The 20,921-nt window shown below is 38.1% G+C and overlaps 1 protein-coding gene across 4 annotated transcripts in view; it reads right to left on the bottom strand.

The window, feature by feature from the left end:
- Positions 1 to 20,921, bottom strand: part of LOC110382977 (uncharacterized) — a 72,449-nt gene that overhangs the window by 16,265 nt on the left and 35,263 nt on the right. For 3 of the 4 annotated variants that reach the window (XM_064042637.1, XM_064042634.1, XM_064042636.1), the window contains exons 2-6: positions 3,359 to 3,455; positions 2,322 to 2,642; positions 1,524 to 1,696; positions 891 to 1,050; positions 219 to 414 (exon numbers count right to left, since the gene is read on the bottom strand). In XM_064042637.1, the coding sequence (XP_063898707.1) occupies positions 219 to 414; positions 891 to 1,050; positions 1,524 to 1,696; positions 2,322 to 2,642; positions 3,359 to 3,455 (947 nt within the window). The remainder of the gene's footprint in view (positions 1 to 218; positions 415 to 890; positions 1,051 to 1,523; positions 1,697 to 2,321; positions 2,643 to 3,358; positions 3,456 to 20,921) is intronic. The other variant, XM_064042635.1, reaches the window with a different exon arrangement.

Raw genomic sequence — 20,921 nt, forward strand, 5'->3', positions numbered from 1 at the left:
GTCTTCTGGTCAGTCATTCTATTTTCATTATGCACGTAATATGTAGCTATATAAGTTTTCAAACAAACACTTTTAGGCCATTTTATATTACATACCAACCTACTTACTAATAGTTGGATGGTATTTTTTATGTTTTAGACAGCCCATTTATAGAAGAAGTCTACAGGCTACTTTTTGGCAAAACCGCTGGTGAAGATAGTACTACTAAATCTCCTTACCTTAACTCCATAAAAATGCAGACAGAAGTTGCTGATCTTCTTGAACCCCTCTCCCGTCTTCACATAGTGAGGGTCTCCTTGCATCTGAATCTGACAGGTGACTTGGAAGTGGTTCTTCTTCTGGCAGACAAACGCCTCGTCTATTTGTGAGTAGTTGAATCCTTTGTCAGCTCCTACCACGTAGGAGGGTGGTTGGCTGGAAGGAAAATCAAGAATTTCGTTGTAAATACTGGATTCTGAAGGTGCTTTTATAATTTTGCTGCTCTGAAGTTCGAAATTTTATTTCACGAAAGAGGGTTAGCCGTTTTGTGTGTGTTATTAAGTTATTATACATGCAAGTTGTTTTTAAATAGTACAAGTAGGTTTTAAAATTGTACCTACTCGTACTATTTTGATACAATCGCAACATTTTTTGTGTAACTCGGTGACTCGAACAGTACCGAGCGAGAGAACTCCCGAGCTTACACATTTAGATTGTCAGAAACAAGTAAGTATAGCTCACCAGGTTTCGTAAAACAAAACATCTCAACCTACACGTTTATATAAATCTCAAAGGTCTGAGGCAACATTTTTTCATGGAATCCCTAAGATAGCTAGTTATCCTCAAAAACATTTTTATATAACTAGTTTATATAAATCTAGTAATGATATGAAGAAGAGTTCAATACTCACAGCGGCTTCAAATTGCAGTCGTACAGCGAATGCCAGACGTTCTGCTGGAAGGGGCCGAACCTGATGCATTGCAGGGGCGCATCGTCACCTGCCTCTGATCCGTCTACTGACGGCGGTGCCGGCCGGGGTACGTGGGTTACACTCTCCGGTGATAAGGCCGCTGAAGAAGGAAATAAATAAGTACAGTTTTCGCAATATATGACGATCCATGTACGTGTATTCATCCTTTTTGCACAGTTATGAGTTATGTACTTGGACAATGTTAGGGACAAACACCCAAAAAATGGTTTGTTTCGACACACTACTAAACCGATTTGAAAAATTGTTTCACTGTTAGAAAGCCACTTTATCCACGATAAATAGTGAGTCCACAAGCTCCACAGTTTAACCATCTTATACATGTAATTGAAGGATTTTTTCCTATACATACAAATCGCATTGACTGAAGGAAAACATCTTGTGAAAACCTGGACTATGAAGTTTGAATCTTCAATTCACCTTCAATAAGTATGGTGGTTAACGCTTATTCCTTCTCTGTATGAAAAAAGACCTGTTCCCTGCAGTGGGAAAATAAAAAGACTGTGGATAATAATGATGACCCTTGTAAAGTCTACCATTTGAAATTATACATACCAGGCTCACATTTCACTTGAGAGTTAGTATCCTGTGAATGCTTCCTCTTCTTCGTAGAAGGTTCTTGCAGGCTGGTGTACACTGGAGTCAGGGTCTCGTGGCCTAACGCCACCAGCTGAGGGTTTATCATGCCCTGGTCCAGGTCTGGCATGTCGACCCTCATCTGACTGTACCTTGGGATGGGAGGTTGTTTTAATTTTGTTTGTTGGATTAGTAGAAAATCTTTTAATAGTAATGATACCTAGGTATAGTTATCAGCACGAATCTTGAGCTCTGATCTACAACTGCGCAGAAGTGATTTATTAGCAAAGAACCAATCCCGAGTGACAGCTATGACGAGATGCACTGCGGGCCAATCACCGCTTTAGCCCGCCCCCGCGCCTCACTTCATACCACAAAAGGGACCCAATAAATTACTTCTGCGCAGGTGAAGGTCAGAGCTCAAGATTTGTGTCGATAACTATATGTTTGTCTTAATTTTTCAATGTCATAAACAACCTTTCACTAAATAACTTTGCTTTCTTTATCAAGTGGCTACAAAGTAGATTGTATGATATAAGATATATTAGGGTCATCTTCATTGCTATGGTTAAGGTCATAACAGTAGTCTTTTTATCTTCTAGACTCTGAGCTATTTTATAAGTTTTCGAAAACCCACAAAGCAAGCTATTTCAGCCCGACCCGAGAGTCGAACTCGAGACCTCAAACACAGCAGTTTCGCTATGCAACTACTAGACACACGAAACAGTTTATTTCAACAATACTACATCAGTAAAAAAATACAGAAGTAAACCTTACCTATTCTGATAAACATCGCCTAACCCCAAATCATGTCTAACAGTCCTGATGCCCAGCTCCACGATATTAGAATCCTGAGGCAGTACCACGACATCATTGAGATTACTCCTCAAGACCTCATGGTCGGACTTCAGCTCATCGTAGATATAGTCGCCATTTTGTTGGAGGATCTCGTGGGTAGGTATATGGTCATGGACCAGCATGTAGTCGGAACTTAGGACCGTTTGGGGTACTGAGATGGCGTGGGAGACATTGGTCTCTGATGGGCTGTAAGGGTTTTCGGAGCCGGAGTCCGGTGGACTTTCGGGTAGCTGGTGGCCCCTGGAATGATAAGATTAACATATAGAGCTCCTAGTTTTCGATTTGGAGTTACTGTTTAAAATATTAACGTTGAAAAAGCAGAGTTCATAGCTAAATATTAGCCGCTCGGGACATGAGGTTAACATTTTAAGGCACGTTTAAGTAGGTCTCGTCCCGGCTATCATTTGTTCATCTATTAGCAGTGGTTAGTCAGAAGCCAAAATGCGTTGCCCTGGTAACCGGATTATTGACATCACAAAGGCAGTCGCTCCATCTTGCACACTGGTATTGGAACAAGGCTTGGCTAACGATGATGTTCTTATAGACAGAGTAGGACTTATCCAGTCGGAGACCTAGCGGAACCCCCAAAATTATATGGAGGGATGTAGCAGTGAAAGATATAACGGAGTTCTAGGTATCCGAGAAAGACGTGAACGATAGAGCAAAGTGGAGAAAAAAATTCAGGAAAACTGACCCCATCACAATGTGAGGTACATAAGTATCAGTATCCATCCTCCGAGCCTTTTCCCAATCATGTTGGGATCGGCTTCCAGTCTAACCGGATACAGCTGAGTACCAGTGCTTTACAAGAAGCGACTGCCCTATCTGACCTCAACAACCCAGTTACCCGGGCAACCCGATACCCCTTGGTTAGACTGGTGTCAGACTTACTGGCTTCTGACTACCCGTAACGACTGCCAAAGATGATAATAAAATATAAAGACAGTAGTGCTTACCCAGTCCGACGAGGGTCAATAGTTTGAGGAGCATAGCAGCCTTCGCCGACGGAGCTCATGTACGCCTCGATGTCCAACTCCTCGATGAAGCCTGGACCTGCAGGGCAAACAAATTTTATACTTTAGTTTTAGGAAAAGATAAGAAATATAGATAGACACGTTATAACTTTTTTGTAATGATGCCATGGGCGTAGCCACACTGGGGCAAGCTGGGGCACTTGCCCCACCCTGGGCCCTGGCTCTGACCTATAAGGTGTCTGATTAAACAATGTTTTTTTTACTAACTCTAACTAACAACATCAACAATCATAGGTATGTACTATCCATAAGTTATTGCACAAAAAAATTGTCGACTTTGAAAAGAGCGCGATCAAAACAAAATACACGCTAGCCGTATTCCCTAAAAGAATAGTTGCTATGTGGCGTAGCAAGCCGAGCCGTCCATCTAATCCAAAAAATAATGCATTGAAGGAGATGGAACTGGTAGATGTGATCAAAATTTCGGAAATGCAATTTTATCCTAGTGTAAAAACCACGCTCGCTATTTTGCTTGCCCTGTACAACCTGTACAATAGAACGATCGTTTAGCACAGTGGTTCTTAACCGCTGGTCCGCGGACCCCTGGTGGTCCCTGGAAGCATTCCGAGTGGTCCGCGAAGCTTAGCTGCGTGACGTTGCTATACGTTAGGTATCTAACTTTATTTTTATCGACTTATCTATGCGAGCGAGGGGGTTTTCCTATGGACGTAAATCGGGTGTGTCGTACCTAGTCCCCCCATTCATGAAAATGTACATTTGGGCGACATTTTACGTAGTTTTTGTTTTTAAGTCTTAAAAAATAATTAATTTCGCTCGCTTCGCTCGCGTATTCAGAAACTGTATTATTTTTGTATTTGTCAAGAAACAAAAAGTTAAGTACGTTTGGGTTAAATTTGGTTTAAGTCCGATAAAAATTTCACGCTCGCTTCGCTCGCGTATTCAGAAACTATATGCCTTCATTTTTGCATTTGTCAACAAACAAAAAGTTAAGTACGTTTGGGCTAAATTTTACGTAATGTTTGGTTGAAGTCCGATAAAAATTTCGCGCTCGCTTCGCTCGCGTATTCCGGAACTAAATGCCCTCGTTTTTGCATTGGTCAACAAACAAAAAGTTAAGTAGGTACGTTTGGGCTAAATTTTACGTAATATTTGGTTTAAGTCCGATAAAAATTTCGCGCTCGCTTCGCTCGCGTATTCCGGAACTAAATGCTTTTTTGGCTTTTGTCCTGTGTGTGATTGTTTTTTTTTCTGTACCTGAAAATATAAACCTCTCAAATTAAGAGACAAAATTCGGAGGGCCCTCGTACTTCCCCGGGGGATAGGTTGACTGCTGCCCCACCCTGAGCCCAAAGCTGGCTACGCCCATGAATGATGCTATTGAAATAAGACACAACGCACTAAAATTCGGGCTTATACCGTCAGTTTTGTATTACGAAAACGTCATGCGAGAAAGAAAAATCATTTATTCACACAAAGTAAATACTATATGATAGAATAACAGTAAATGAATAATATTGAAAAAAAAAAAAACATTGTATCTTTCAATATGTTTCCATTTATATGTACCTATGTTTCGCTGACTAATTGGTGAAATAAAACATAAGCATACTGACATTAGGTTATAATTCTAAAATAAGAATAATACGTCCAGAATACCATGTCTCGAAACCACAAAAAAGTCACAGGAAACACAAAAACAAAGCCAATCAGAATAATAACCACCATGCGTGTTACACCAATTCCCACATTTCCTCATTTCCCTGCGACATAACATACAGTATTAACTTTACAAGTCGATATCACTTTTATTTTCCACTTATCACGCCAATCTATTGCGTATGCGCATATATAATTAGCGTAATGGCTAGTTGCATCTAACTTCACGTAATTTTGATGTCAGCAACCCCAACGGGACCCAACATGGCCAAGGCCTGCCAGGGCTGCGGGATTGTTCGCGCGAGTTACCGCGGCCCTGGTACATAAAAGGCCTACGACGGAACACGACGGTTTTTAGTCAGTAAGAGTCTGACACTCCCTCACCGCTGCTAACCCACAGCGGGAGGGGGTCATTTGATGATTTTTGAAGTCGTAAAAAAAAGTCGATATCACTTTTATTTTTCTACTTATCACGCCAATCTATTGCGTATGTGCATACATAATTAGTGTAATGGCTAGTTGCATCTTACTTCACGTAATTTTGTTCAGCTAGTATTTTCATATGGTTTCTCTTTTGTGGAATTACTTCAAAATCATCATCTGCCGAGCCTTTTCCCCAACAGCGTTGGCGTCGGCTTCCAGTCCAACCAGATGCAGCTGAGTAGGTACCAGTGTTTTACAAGGAGCAACTGCCTATCTGACCTCTTTAACCCAGTTACCCGGGCAATCCAACTCCCCTAGGTAAGACTTACTTTAAAATCCAGGATAAATATTATGACTTTATAAACGCCATGAAAAGTAGAAGCAGAAATGAGATTCTTGACTCGGTTTATAAATAACTAGTTTTCTACAGTGGCTTCACTTGCGACCCGAAGGAATTATTTACCGCAACCGGATAAAAATATCTATATTTAGTTCCCTACATGCCAAAATTGGTTCAAATGTTTGCGCCTTAAAAAGTAACAAACGCCGACTAACGCTATTAATTTTGTTATGATTTTGGGAAACTCGATTATTCAATACATAATTCGATCAGAAAGTTATATAATTATTTTTATAACAAAATAACATTATTAACTAGATGTGCGGTTTCACCCACACGCCAGCTATTGCACGCACTTTAATTATAACTAGCAAAAATAATCCTCATCGATAAATGGGCTATCTAACACTGAAATAATTTTTCAAATCTGTCCAATAGTTTCTGAAATTAACGCGTTCAAACAATCAAACTCTTCAGCTTTATAATATTAAGAAAGAGTTGCACCATTTAACTATAACGATAACCAAACCATAACCAGCCGTATACTTGCCGTCCATTGGTCACATCGGCGATTTGACAACTGAAAATGGTTCGGTTATCGTTATAGTTAAACCCCCTTACTTATTAAAATCTATAATCACCTTCTAAGCAACATTTTAACTAATCACTACTTATGCCTTAAGTAGTGATTAAATGTTAGTTAAGACTTGCTTAAGCAACGTTTATAAGTAAGAATTTTCTTAAACAGCCCTTAAGTATTACTTATTATTTAATTCACGTTTATAAGTAAGGCTGTTATTATTGTATATCCCACCGCAAGTATACATAGTAAAGACTCTAAATTCTTATTCACAAAATATTAGGTAAAGTAAATATTCAAAAAAACACTCACATACAACCCAATTTCAATACCACACTTTCATACTTCGATTAAAATACTTCTTCGTTTCAAAACGAACGCACAATTTTAAAAAAAGCTATTCATTTACACTATAGCACAAGTGACGTTGTTTGACAGTCGATCTATACTGTCTATGCTCGAGAATTTCACGCAATGGCTGACGCATTCATGCGATTCTTCCGCACCCTTCTATGTGCGTGTGCGCATGAAATGCTATCTAACTTTTTTTGTAAAGCTTTTTTTATGAGACAAAGAAAGGGCTATGTCTTTGAGTGTATCTTGTGTGTATGTAATATTCTTTCTTTAGTTCTTGTCTTTGAAAGAAGCTCGTGGCTACAACGTAAAAGCCGCAAGGGTCGATTGATCATAAGGTTAAGTAACGCTTAGCGCAGTCGGTGTATTGGTGACCAATTTAGCATGAGGAGTTCCTCCGTGTTTTGGAAGGCACGTTAAATGGGTCTGGTCAATTGAACATGCAGTAGTTACTGGTAGTCAGAAGCCATGCAGTATGTAAGTCAGAGGAGCCAAGAACTACGCATGACTTTCGCATTCATCTCCCGAGCTTTTTCCCAACTACGTCAGGGTCGGCTTCCAGTCTAACTGGATACAGCTGAGTACCAGTGTTTCACAAGGAGCGACTGCTTATCTGACCTCCGCAACCCAGTTACCCGAACAACCCATTACCCCTTGGTAAGACTGGAAGACAGACTTACTGGCTTCTGACTACCCGTAACGACTGCCAAAGATGTTCAATGACAGCATACTCACGCGAAAATACTGAGTCTAACAATAAAACCAACGGAATTCTAATCAACTTAAGAATGTCATCATAAATTGCCCACGCGCATAACACCAATAAAAATGTCTGCGATACCGTATGTATTACATAAATATTATAGTTTTTGCAACGCGTGACAGAAACTAACATATTATGTAGATGTGCAAATTCTTCAGATTAATATAGTAGGTATGTATGGGAAAATGAAACAGAGTTGTGTGGCAAGCTATGTGGTTCCGTAAATAATTATATGTAAGTCAATACATAGTATAAAACAAAGTCGCTTTTTCTGTCCCTATGTCCCTTTGTACGCTTAAATTTTTAAAACTACGCAACCGATTTTCATGCAGTTTTTTTTAATAGATAGAGTGATTAAAGTGGTAGGTTTTGTATGTATAATAACATACATTAAATAGTAGGGAAATACTGTTATAATAACATACATTAAATAGTAGGGAAATACTGTTATCCCGTGCGAAATCGGAGCGGGTCGCTAGTATAGAATAAATAAATTAACCTTTTGAACGCCAATGTCGGCTATAGCCGACATGAGCAAGCGTGCCCTGTGCGCCAACGACGGCTATACTCGACAAAAAACAGGTCGCAGAAAAATACAAAATAAACCTATTAAATCATTACTTTTATGTATTTTTTAGTAGATATTTAAAATTAAGATTTTCGGGCTTGGCGTACAGGGCATAGGAATACCGATATGGCGTGGCGGTGAAAAGGTTAACGGTTGGTTGTTGCGGTTGATCTTCAAACCACCTTATCAAACTTTTTCGAAAATTTCTGGCTATGTTTTACAAGATACTAATATTGCAAAGGGGAAGGTAATGTTTGTGAGGGGTAATCTCTGGATCCACTTGCCAATTGGGAAACTTATTTTACCAATAGAAATCCGATATCCCGGTACGGGAAATAGTTCTCTGAATTCTGAGCAAAACTCCCTGTCGGGTCTTCATCGTGAAATAACGAATATCATATCATAAATGGAGAAGTAACTCTATATGTACTCAATAATCAGTTTCTTTATTAGCATTTCATATGTTACACACACAGGTGTTACATTTTATAAAATGCATACAATGTGGACCCAGTAGGGTAAATGAAATCCAAAGAAGAGAAGAAAATTAATTTTCTAGAGGCATTTTTTTAATAAAATATATAGACTACTTTAATGCTAAAAATATCAAAAGGACCCATTTTATACCGCTGGCGGAAGTCAACACAAGATAAATACCTACCAATCACTGCCCTGAATACTTAATCAAAAACAATATTAATAAAACTGACATAACGCCCATTAATAACGTTATAAAAAACAATTAAATCTTAACCCGGGAGAACTGGAGATAAGCACTCTGAAGTCATCGACACGAATTGAATGAATATGAACGAGTGAAAGGAGCAGGTGAATGCCCTGAGAACTTCGTTCGATGCGAATGCAGAAATGTCGTGAAAAATTGTAATTAATTATTGGTTATGGTTAACGTTGTTTGATTAATTTTGAAGTATTGAAGTTAGCTGTTCCCAGTTAATCTCTCGTCTAGGGAAAGCCACGTCGTACCACATACCACAGCCATGCCATCGAAAACAAAACAGCCTATGTCTTCTCAGGCTCTAGGCTAGATTGAAAAGTTGACTATGTTTATCAAAAATCACAAATGCAGAGCTTATTAAACATGTATAATAAAGGATTCTAAAGCTACTGAATTGGGTAAGGAAGAAATATTGTAAGCTACATTAATGATTTGAAAAAATTTTTCAATATTAGGTAACCCATCATCATTAGCGTTTTTATCGATCTACGGCGAGGCATAAGCCTCCTCTCACACAGTAGGGATTAGATAGCCCGCTGTTTATCCAGAAAAACTATAGGCTCCTTTTTCATGCGGGAGAGGGAAGTAGTCCTATTGGGACGCGAGTGAAACCATATGAAATGTCTAATGGACTACGGGATTGTTCGCGCGAGTTATCGCGGCCCTGGTACACTGTGGCCTCCAGAAGGAACATGGTGGGTTTTAGTCAGTAAGAGTCTGACACTCCCTCACGCTGCACCCACAGCGGGAGGGGTCATTTGATGAATTCCCCTTAAAAAAAGGATACAGTAGGTTCCAGATATTGTAATTTTCATCTGGGTAAGCTATAAAGTTATATCGTTCCGCGGATAAAACCGCGTAAAACAAGCTAGTTATTTAATAAGACATAACAGAACATGTAATAGGCATTATTATCATTTAAATACCTATACACACGCTTGATATGAAACAATATTTTGGGTCAAGGCGACGAGATTGTGCTAATTATACTTTTATTTGGCAAAATATTTATATGTTTTGATATTAATTAGTGTATCTTAGCTTTGATGTTGAACTTGAGGTCGTAATGTTAATTCCGTGGGGTTTTAGTAAAATTTTCCGTGTATAAATTGTTTTTAGAGTTCTGTACCAAACGGGATCCTTTTACCGTAGTAACTATTATGGCAATCTGTGCTATTACTAAGACATCGATGTCCGTCCGTCTGTCACCAGGCTGTATCCTTTGAAGCATGATTGTTAAACAGTTGTCACGTAGTACAAATATATCGATGGTTGTCACACAATGTATTATTGTTGCCGCTACAACAACAGCTGAAAACTAAACTTGAATAAATATTTTTTAGGTCTCCCATACAAAAACTAGGCTATTTTTGGCCAACTCGTTGGCCGAATTTTTCATTCGTCTTTGTATCCCGTATTAAATTATCATTTTCATCTAGCCTATCCTACGTCGGGGTCAGCTTCCAGTCCAATCGGATGCAGCTGAGCACCAGTATTTTACATAGAACGACTGCCTATCTAATCTCTTCAACCCGTTAACCCAGGCCGCTCGCTGCTTGGTAAGACTGGTTGTCAGACTTTCTGGCTTCTCACTACCCGTAACGACCGCTAAAGATATTCAAATGGTATTCTTCAGCCACAATTCCACGTGCCTCCCAAAACACCGAGGAATTCCCTAAGCCATTGATGGTCACCCATCCACATAGCGACCGCGTTAAGCGTAGCCAAGAACTCTATAAAGTTTATCAGCATTAATTTTGCGTAAACAATTTATAATTATAACTTGAATAGGTCTCAAAATACTGAGGTTATCTTTGCAATATAATGATTATATCCTTGACCGGATTGTGATCGTGATGCACTAAGAATTAATTTTAATTTATGGGTCTCGTAAACAATCTATACTAATATTATAAAGCTGAAGAGTTTATTTGTTTGTTTGAACGCGCTAATCTCAGGAACTACTGGTCCGATTTGAAAATTTCTTTCAGTGTTAGATAGCCCATTTATCGAGGAAGGCTATGGGCTACTTTTTATGCCGGTACGGGAAGTAGTTCCCACGGGATGCGGGTAAAACCGCTGGCAGAAGCTAGTATTGTATAATACTAGCCGTTTTCCTGCGGTTTCACCCGCGTAACGTGGGAACTACTGCCCGTACAGGGATAAAATATAGCCTATGTTACTCGGGAAGAGTGTAGCTTTCCAACAGTGAAAGAATTTTTCAAATAGCTTCAGTAGTTTCGAAGCCGTTACAAGGAGAGACTGCCTATCTGACCTTCTCAACCCAGTTACACAGTTTGGCTCTGAGTTCTGGGGCAACGGGCAACCCAATACCCCTGGGTAAGACTGGTTGTCAGACTTACTGGCTTCTGTGAGGTGATAATAATTCCTACTAATATTATAAATGCGAAAGTAACTGTCTGTCTGTTACGCTTTCACGTCTAAACCACTGAACTGATTTTAATAAAATTTGGTACAGAGATAGAGTTGACATTGAGAAAGAACATAGGATAGTTTTTATCCCGGACTTTTGAAGAATTCTCTTGGAAACGCGATATAACCGAACTAAACGCGGGCGATGATGCGGGCGGAAGCTAGTTTCATATAAAATGGGAAAAACTTCTTATTAGTCGGGTAAAAACAGGTGAAGAAAGTCGACCTACCATTTATACTCAACGAAAACTACACCTGTCCATATGAAAACACCCCTTTTAAAAGGTAAACATTAAATATTTGACCAAATCACACAGTTGAGTGAGCAAACTAATATTGTTCACCCTTAGCTAATTTGTGAAGTAAATTGTTCTACCCCTGTTAGGGGTGGGCTCTAGTGATCCGTGAAAATGCATCTGGTCTTTAAATAACTGTAATTTTTGTTATTTTTATTGTGGAAAACTTATAACCGATTTAAAAAAAGGAGGTTCTCAGTATGACCTGTATATATGTATGTACGTATGTATGTTTGTCCGCGATTATCTCACGTTTGCCTGAAGCAATTTGGATGCGATTTTCAGAACAGTATTGGTTAGATTCATTTGTAAGTTAATGTTGTTTAAAAACAAATGACGAATCGTCAATCAATGAAGCTATTCTATTTACTATTTTTCTATGTAAATTAAGAAATTACATATTTGATTTGTATAGTCTCTATCAGACCACGGAACTATAGTCCCAACAACTCAACATTTTTGAAAGGCGAACGTAGGGCCGAAGCCAACACGCTGAAGCACTTTTAAGACAACTTTAATGAAATGGTGACACAAAACCGACGATTATCCCTGTTGATACTATAAAAATGTAGCCAAGTACAAACTCCGGTTTTGTGCTAAATAACTTACTGTGAAAAAAAGACATTATTAATAATAAAGATAGATATTGGTTTAGTATTATCATTGTGCCTTATATTGTTTTCCCACATTGTTTCTACTTCATAAAATGTATAACATTATATGGAATGCTAATAAAGAATTGAGTATTCCAGTATCTGCGCAGTTTTTTCTCAAGCAAATAGAGATCCAGTCTAACCTGATGCTAAATACCAGTATTTTACACAAAACTGCTTCTTCAATCCAGTAACCCGAGCAATCCCGATACCCCTTGGTAAGACTGGTTGTCTGACTTTCTGGCTTCGATCTACGAGTTATTGCTAAACAGCCGGGACCCACCAATTTAACATGCATTCCACCCATTCACAGAATGCTCGAAGCGAGCGTTGCTTAACCTATGATGGGTCTATATATTACTTAGCCACGTTAGTTAGTTACTTAACAAAGATTTTTCTAACAAGCCCAAAAGCAGCTAGATACCTTTTCATAAGATGTTACAGTTCGAATTCAGTTCGACATTACCATATTATTGTATTTTCATCAGAACTACATACAGCTGCCAATTTTTACTTCGATCCTTGGAAGATGGTTAAATAAGTTATCTTAGACAAGTAACTATTCAGTAATATATGCCTTAGATTCCACTACACAGTTACATACAAGTCGACCTAATAAAAGCGTGTTTAGCCCGTATCATCTCGTGTTCGTTGTACAATGTCAATTCCTGGACCGATTCAATACTACCAAGTACCAACAATTGATTCTTTGTCAACCATTTTGTGAATAACAGTCATCTTCATTGATAACCAGCTTCCTTGGCATTCTGTTATGTCTATAAAGGTCTGAACGACTGACTTTTGATACGTCTGGTTAAATTTTGATAGTAAAAATGTTGTTTTTTGTTTTGGGTTGATAAGAAACGGCGTAGTGAGTCAGACTCGCGGTAATTTGTTTTGAAAAAAAAAATGGCCGAAAGTTATGTTTATTGTATTTATTTTATTATAGTTTTCGGTATTTTTAGTTATATCGACGACAATAATATATAATGTGTGGAAAATTCAATCTATCACTATCCATGAGATCGTTATGCCAGTAAAAAATATTAAACTAAGTGATTGAAATCTACATACTTACTTAAATAACAACACGGGATACTAAAGCTCATAAATATGACATCATGATTTTCTAACATATGCTATAAATAACTGAGTAGGTGCAGAAAAAATCGTAAGATCCTCTAAGTTAGTGAAAACAATATATTATGTAAGCACCAACTTTTTTATCGTATGCTCATCATAATCTTGAGAAAAGAATTAGCCACATTACAAAAGTAAATTAGCAATTAACATACCAGACGGTAAAAAGATGAAAAACCAATGTTGCTATTACGCAAATCGAAAACCTACCTGGATTTTCCCTCTACATAAACAATCTTAAAGGTACGCTTTCAATACTAGCTGTTGACTGCAACTGCCGACCGCACATGCCGCGACTGCATGAAAACAATTGATATCTAAAGGCGACTGCACGTCCGGGGCTGCGAGGTTGTTCGCGCGAGTTACCGCGGCGCTGGTACACAAAGGGCTTAAGAAGGAACATGGTGGGTTTTAGTCAGTAAGAGTCTGACACTCCTTCACGCTGCGCCTACAGCGGGAGAGGTCATTTGATGGTTTCCAATAAAAAAAGAAACGCGACTGCACGTGCTGCTGCCGCTTCGGTCCAAAACGGTTTCATGTTAATACATACAAACCAGTAGTGCAGCTACGGCCGACTTCACGCAGTCGGGGCATGTGCGGTCGGCAATTGGCATCGAAAACGTACCTTAAGAGGACGAATTGGAATTTTTGGCGCCAAGGATGTCAATTTTTCTCAGTAAATACAAAACGGATCAAAATACAACTTGGTTACCTGAAAGTTCATAATATAAACCTTATTTTGTTAGTTGTAGAAACATGATTAGGTAACTTTTATAACAGAGAAAAATATATCAAACATACCTCTTTTTAAAAAGAGATTCACATATTATGGGCAAACGGGACCGATTTAAGCCTCTTAACTTTTTTAGTAGTTGAGTATATACATACTCTTTAAAATTGTAGTAGGAATTTTTATTAAATTATCATTTCTAAATATTAAAATTACAAAACCATTTTGTCGCTTACGACTTTTAGTTATAAGCTAGCGCGCGTATTGTTATCCTCGCCCCGCTCAGACGCTCCGACCCCTTTTGGCGCCTTAGATGCGCGTGCCGGTTATGGAATTATTGTTGACCACTTCCTCGCCTTAACTCGACTCTTTTTATGAACCAACGTTTTATAAGAAAAGAAAAAACAACTGACGTCTGTATTGCAGTGTTATCAATATACAAAGTTATTTTAAGTTCAAAGAAAAACGACAGTGTGTTAGAATCAAAGTTTATATTACATAGTTCGGGGAAACCTAGTGTGGAGTATATGGCCACAACCAATTTTTACACGCTTTTTATTAGCTTCACCTGTATGTTTGTTTGTAACCGACTTCTTTGGGCGCGATTTTGACCCACTTTAAACGGCCAGATTTCGTTCAAACTTTGTAGATTTATTGAGGACCGATGACAATACACTAATTTGATAAAATTATTCCATTTTAACCGACTTCCCAAAAAGGAGGAGGTTACACATACACATCGATTACTCCGAGGTTTATAGACCGATTTACGTGATTCTTTTTTTGTTCGACTCGGAATAGCTGCCAGTTGGTCCCATAGTCATCAGGTCAGGATCTGATGATGGAAACCCTGAGAAATCGAGGGCAACCTTCAAAAGTTGTAGGCATACATAGGGTAAAAACTTGACACTCAGGTGTGCGCCTGAAAGCACTATTCAACTGTGAAGATTTGGAGCTGACCTGATGATGGAGACCAGAGAGGGTCGAGGGAACTCGACAACTGCATATGTAAACTACCTCGTGTTTGGGCTTAAATTATTTGTATTGACAAGACCTTTGCAACAGTGAAGGTTTGGAGCTGACCTGATGATGGAGACCAGAGAAAGTCGAGGGAACTCGACAACTGAATATGTAAACTACCTCGTGTTTGGGCTTAAATTATTCGTATTGACAAGACCTATGCAACAATGAAGGTTTGGAGCTGACCTGATGATGGAGACCAGAGAAAGTCGAGGGAACTCGACAACTGAATATGTAAAATACCTCGTGTTTGGGCTTAAATTATTTGTATTGACAAGACCTTTGCAACAGTGAAGGTTTGGAGCCGACCTGATGATGGAGACCAGAGAAAGTTGAGGGATCTCGACAACTGAATATGTAAACTACCTCGTGTTTGGGCTTAAATTATTTGTATTGACAAGACCTTTGCAACAGTGTAGGTTTGGAGCTGACCTGATGATGGAGACCAGAGAAAGTCGAGGGAACTCGACAACTGAATATGTAAAATACCTCGTTTGGACTTATATTCTTTGTATTGATGAGAACTTCCCACTTGTATGGATAGTGACAACTATTCGTATCACTGAAAAGAAATAAAAATTAAACCGACTTCCCAAAACACTAAAAAGCAAAAAAAAAAAACTAATTTTAGGTGCATCGGCCTAGAAGTCGGTGGCAAAATTAACTTAGTAACATCCATTAGACACCGACTTCTAGGCTTTTCAATTTGCAAAATATGATTTTTGATAATTTATATAATTTTCATCTATAGTCGATAAGGTAAGAAAATTAATTAAAATTTTCTAGAATTTTTCTCTACAGTCGATAATTATCTTTAACCGTTTTCTCTAATATTGACAATTTTTTGTATACTTAAGAGAATTTTAATTCTACAAAACAAATAATAGTTTTAAAACAAACTAAAAAGTAGAAAATAAATAATAGTTTAAAAAAACTAAAAAACACGCTTTTTATAGAAAAACGAACTAAAAAATAGAAAATAAATTTTAATGAATTTAAATTAAGGAAACAGTTTTAAAAATTTCAATGAATATAAATTAATAATAGTGTGAATACAACAAAAAAATATTTTGAAAAAGCGTGGGGTGCTTTTTAAGATATTATCGAAATGAAAATCACTGTACTCATATCTGTCAATAAAATATTTATAACTATTGACACCATGCACCCCACGCTTTTTTAAAATATGTTTTTGTTGTATTCACACTATTATTAATTTATATTCATTGAAATTTTTAAAACTGTTTCCTTAATTTAAATTCATTAAAATTTTTCTTTTTTTTTTCAACTTTCTTTCTCCAGTGTTTCCATCCGCATCCTACTTATAGTGCCAGGATAAAGCCAAAGTTTCATATATTAAAGTCCAGTTTTCCTAAATAAAATTCTTTCCAGAAACACTTGAAACCAAAAAGTAAACTTTCTGAGGGGAGGATTGACCAGGAATGAAGGATAAAGAGGAAGAGCACGACTAAAGAAACGATGGATGGGTTGAGTGAAAGACAATATATGGTTGTAGAGAATGTTACTTGTGAGACGACGTGAGACAGAGAAGTATCAATGGAGACATGCTGCACCGACAAGTAATAAATTTGGATAAGGATAGGGGAATTATGATAATGATTATACACCTATACTTAGATAGGTTTCTGATTTACAAATTGAGTCGACGCAAACGTCACTGGCGCCGCTTCACGCACTATATAAAAACGTGTTGATAAAACAAAAATGGCTGACAGATAATATCACAGATTTGCGCATTCCTGACGTGTTTCACATAAATATTATACCAATGCGTCACTATTACGATAGCACGGGAGAGCACGTTAATGTCGGTCCTGCGCCTTATCTCTCTTCGGTGGTGTCGGATTGCCGTCCCATCGGGTTATGAGAGTGAAGGAATAGTGAGTGCACCTGTGACCAAGCAAATGCTTGTACACTTTAATGTCCTGGGCAGCTGGCTGATCTCCGTATATGAGGACAGCCGCCGTGGCACAGCACACAATCTCGATTTGATCAAAGCTTAAATATTCATACAGTTGGTCAGTGGGTTTCAGTAGGTACGTTAAATTGTAAGATCCCGATTGTCATTTGAACATCTTTGGCAGTCGTTACGAGTAATCAGAAGCCAGGAATTCTAACACAAAGAGGTATCATGTTGCGGAGTTAACAGGGTTGAGGAGTTCAGACAGGCAGTAGCTCCGTGTAACTGGTACACTGGTACTCAGCTCCATATAGTTAAATTTAAATGTCCTCAAAGACTAGGCTATAATGGGGGAGTTTGTTGCCTTGTTCTTCTTCCCAGCAAAAACACATACGAAGTAGCCAAGAGAGGGCGTTTTGCGGGCTGTCTTTTATAAATTTCGACACTCAAAAAGTGCTGTTTAGCAGCCAAGTTTGAATAAATGAGTTTGATAATAAAATCTTTCGTTTAACAGTCACAATTACTGACCAGTTCAGATCGGCTCGCCCGAACATTGGCGCGTTATCAACAGACAGACAGATTGAATTACACATTTTATTATTAGTAGATAACGTACTACATCACTTTATGTTCGTCATTAGGAAAAAACAAATCGTTTTGCTATCGTAGTTTTTGTAAACAGGAAAAAGTATTGAATTTGGCTGGGATATAAATAGAAGAGTTGGTTTCTGCGAAATTTTTTTTGCGTGACATGATACCAAGAATGTATTTTTTTAAAGAAAACTAGTACCTAGGTTGTATTGACCAAGAAACCATACTGAATATTAAAATAAGTTATATTTAAAACAGGATACAACATTTCATATCTGACTACCTTGAGAAGAAACGCCGGAACAAACTCAAGGGTCAGAAATTGAAAAAAAAAATGTCCTAAAATTGTTCGGTTCATAATTCATGATTCAAATGCGACACTCAATCGCAATATAGCGGTCAAAGGCGCAGAGGCAGGCCAAAACTGCGGTGGTTGAGTGTCGTAAAGAAAGACATGGAAATCTGCGAACTCGAAGAGGAAGATGTCCAGGATAGAGCGAAGTGGAAGAAGAAGATACGGAAAGCGGACCCCGTCACAAGACGGGATAAACGCTAAGAGGAAGAAGAAGAAGATGGTTCATGATTTACAGTGACTAGACTCTCTGCAGTTTTATCTGCCCCCCGTGGGATCTTCTTGGTGCACCCGGATAAAAAATAAATGGGCTACTTATCACAGAAATAATTTCCCAAATAGGTCCAGAGATTAGCAAGTTCAAACAAAGATTTGCTGGATGCAGGTCGCTTCCAACAGGTATCTGTGGAGATCAAAGGGGGAGGCCTATGTTCAGCAGTGGACGTCCTATGCCTGAGATGATGATGATGATGAACAAAGATTTCAGCTTTATAATACTAGTATATAGATAACCGATTTACGCTTTTAGAATTATGTTAATATGTTATTACGTAGCACACGTGCACAAATTATTGCGCCTCATCTCATAATGGGGCGTAACAAATAACGTTTAACAATAAGTGGATCTATTAAATAATAATTATAATTAACTAGAAAAGAGTGATCTGTTAGCGTCATAATTGTTTAATGAATACACTAGCGCAGATTATATAATTATATGCATTTGTATGCATCGTCTTAAGGCTAGGTTTTACCCAACTATATTGGGGTCGGCTTCCAGTCTAATGGATGCAGCTGAGTACCAGTGTGCCACATGGAGCGATTGCCTATCTGACCTCCTCAACCCAGTTACCCGGGTAACACAATACTCATCCGTGAGACTATTACATGTGTCGTGTGTATATCTTCCTTCGTTTTTTGGTATTTGTTTGGAATCAATCTCTGGTAACTGTAGTTCTTCCGAGAAATCAGTAAGCGATTAGTGGAGTCCACTCGTGACCAAAGGGCTGGCCTATACTTCGGCCAAAAGATATGCATTGCCATCCAGCGTGGCAATGTAGCCAGCCTTTTGGGCACGATCTCCGCTGACAGCGATGCGGATGAATAGATACTTAGTTTTAATATTTCCCTATCATAAATTGTATTCTTATTATTTTAAGTAATATGAATAAACTAGTTTATAGGGTTCCGTACACAATGGGTAAAACAGGCTTATATTACTTAGACTTTGCTCTCCGTCTTAATCTATTTCTTTACAGATCGACTCCATCCAAAGGTTGTCTGGAAGAGATCGCTTTTAGTGATAAGACCGCCTATTGTACTCGTTTACTACTTGTTTGTTATGTCCTGTTTGTTATTAGTGTACAATAAAGAATATTCTATCTATCTATCCATCATCAGGCTCACGTTTCTTAAACTATGTTAGTTAGACGATTGCAATTTTCACTGGTGATGTATTTGTATTGCCTCCACTACTGAAAACTTATATAAAAAATTGGAGGCGGACAGCGAAATCTTATTAATAGGGCCCACTTTTACCCTTCGAGTACTGGGTACGGAACCCTAAAATCTCTTCCACTAACTTATAATTCCCACCTCTAATATTGAGTGTCAACTTTCCATTGAGCAAATACCTGTAAGTACACTATATGATGGATGACCGACTCACTTACCCAGCGGTTAATTATTTAATTACCAACTTGTCATGTTTCAACAGCCAGTTATAACCGGTAACCTACTTTGTTACCTACTTGTTACCTGTGTAAGTTGCTGCCCAGTGTAATTTGCCATCGAGTGTAACTTTGTGTGTGTGTTTTTTTTTGCAATAAAGTGTAGTATGTCTCTTTAAATTCTAGAGTCAGGTTGACAACTCTACATAGTATAAAACAAAGTCGCTTTTTCTGTCCCTATGTCCCTTTGTACCCTTAAATCTTCAAAACTACGCAACCGATTTTTATGCCTATTCGTGTCAACAAATAGACTTAAAATTGTATTTCATGTATTAGTTTACCTAGGTATAAGTTTTGTAATGTTAACTATCTATGTATCGTACTTTCTATGGGCCTATCTAACATTGAAAGTTTTTTTTTATCAGACCATCAGCATAAGCTACAAACAATCAAACTCGAACCTATTGATTATTTTCAATCTAATTTAATAACGCTACTATAAAATTAGCTACAGTTAGTTAAGTACTTTAACTGGCAGTTAAGTTTAACTAACACGGTTAAGTGTATATTGTAAATAATGCAACATATTACGGTTACCTCGATGAAATATACTTCAGTTAATCGGAACTGGTTTATTATATTAGTAGACGTTTTTACGCGGCTTTACCTGTGTCTTGAGGAAATTACTTTCAGCACATGGATAAAAAGGAGCCTATATATAAATGTGGAAGCTCTTAATTAGTAGTTCCTGAGATTAACGCGTTCAAGCAAACAACCAAACAAACTCTTCAGCTTTATAATATTAGTATAGTGTTGATCACTTCTACTAATATGGACACCAATCAAATTAAACTATGTTGTAATCGCGAAAGTAACTCTATTTGACGCGTTTCACACTAAAATTCGATCCCAAATGGACCCAAATTCAAAATCCCAGGAAGAAGTTACTGATTTAGGCCACATTCCTTCAGCAAAATGATTTCAGAAACACACGGAATAAATGGAGCGTTGCCCGCTTTCAAATAGAGTATTTAAATGGAATCGTTAATTCGTACATACATACCGGTTTCGATACTCGATCGATATGACTACCGTGGCGTGTAAATGGCAATCGCAATTTTTTTTAAAGCCTCCAGCGATTAAGTAGTAAACTCTTTGGTGGTTTTTCTAGAAGATTCTACAGGGAAAATCCCGTATTTAAACATTTATTAAGATTATATGTTAAAGGATACCCGTAAGGTATTGGGTTGCCTTGCCTGGGTAACTGGGTTGAGGAGGTCAGATAGGCAGTCGCTCCT

The sequence above is a fragment of the Helicoverpa armigera genome, chromosome 29 (assembly GCF_030705265.1).
Source record: "Helicoverpa armigera isolate CAAS_96S chromosome 29, ASM3070526v1, whole genome shotgun sequence".
Classification (NCBI taxonomy): Eukaryota; Metazoa; Arthropoda; class Insecta; order Lepidoptera; family Noctuidae; genus Helicoverpa; species Helicoverpa armigera.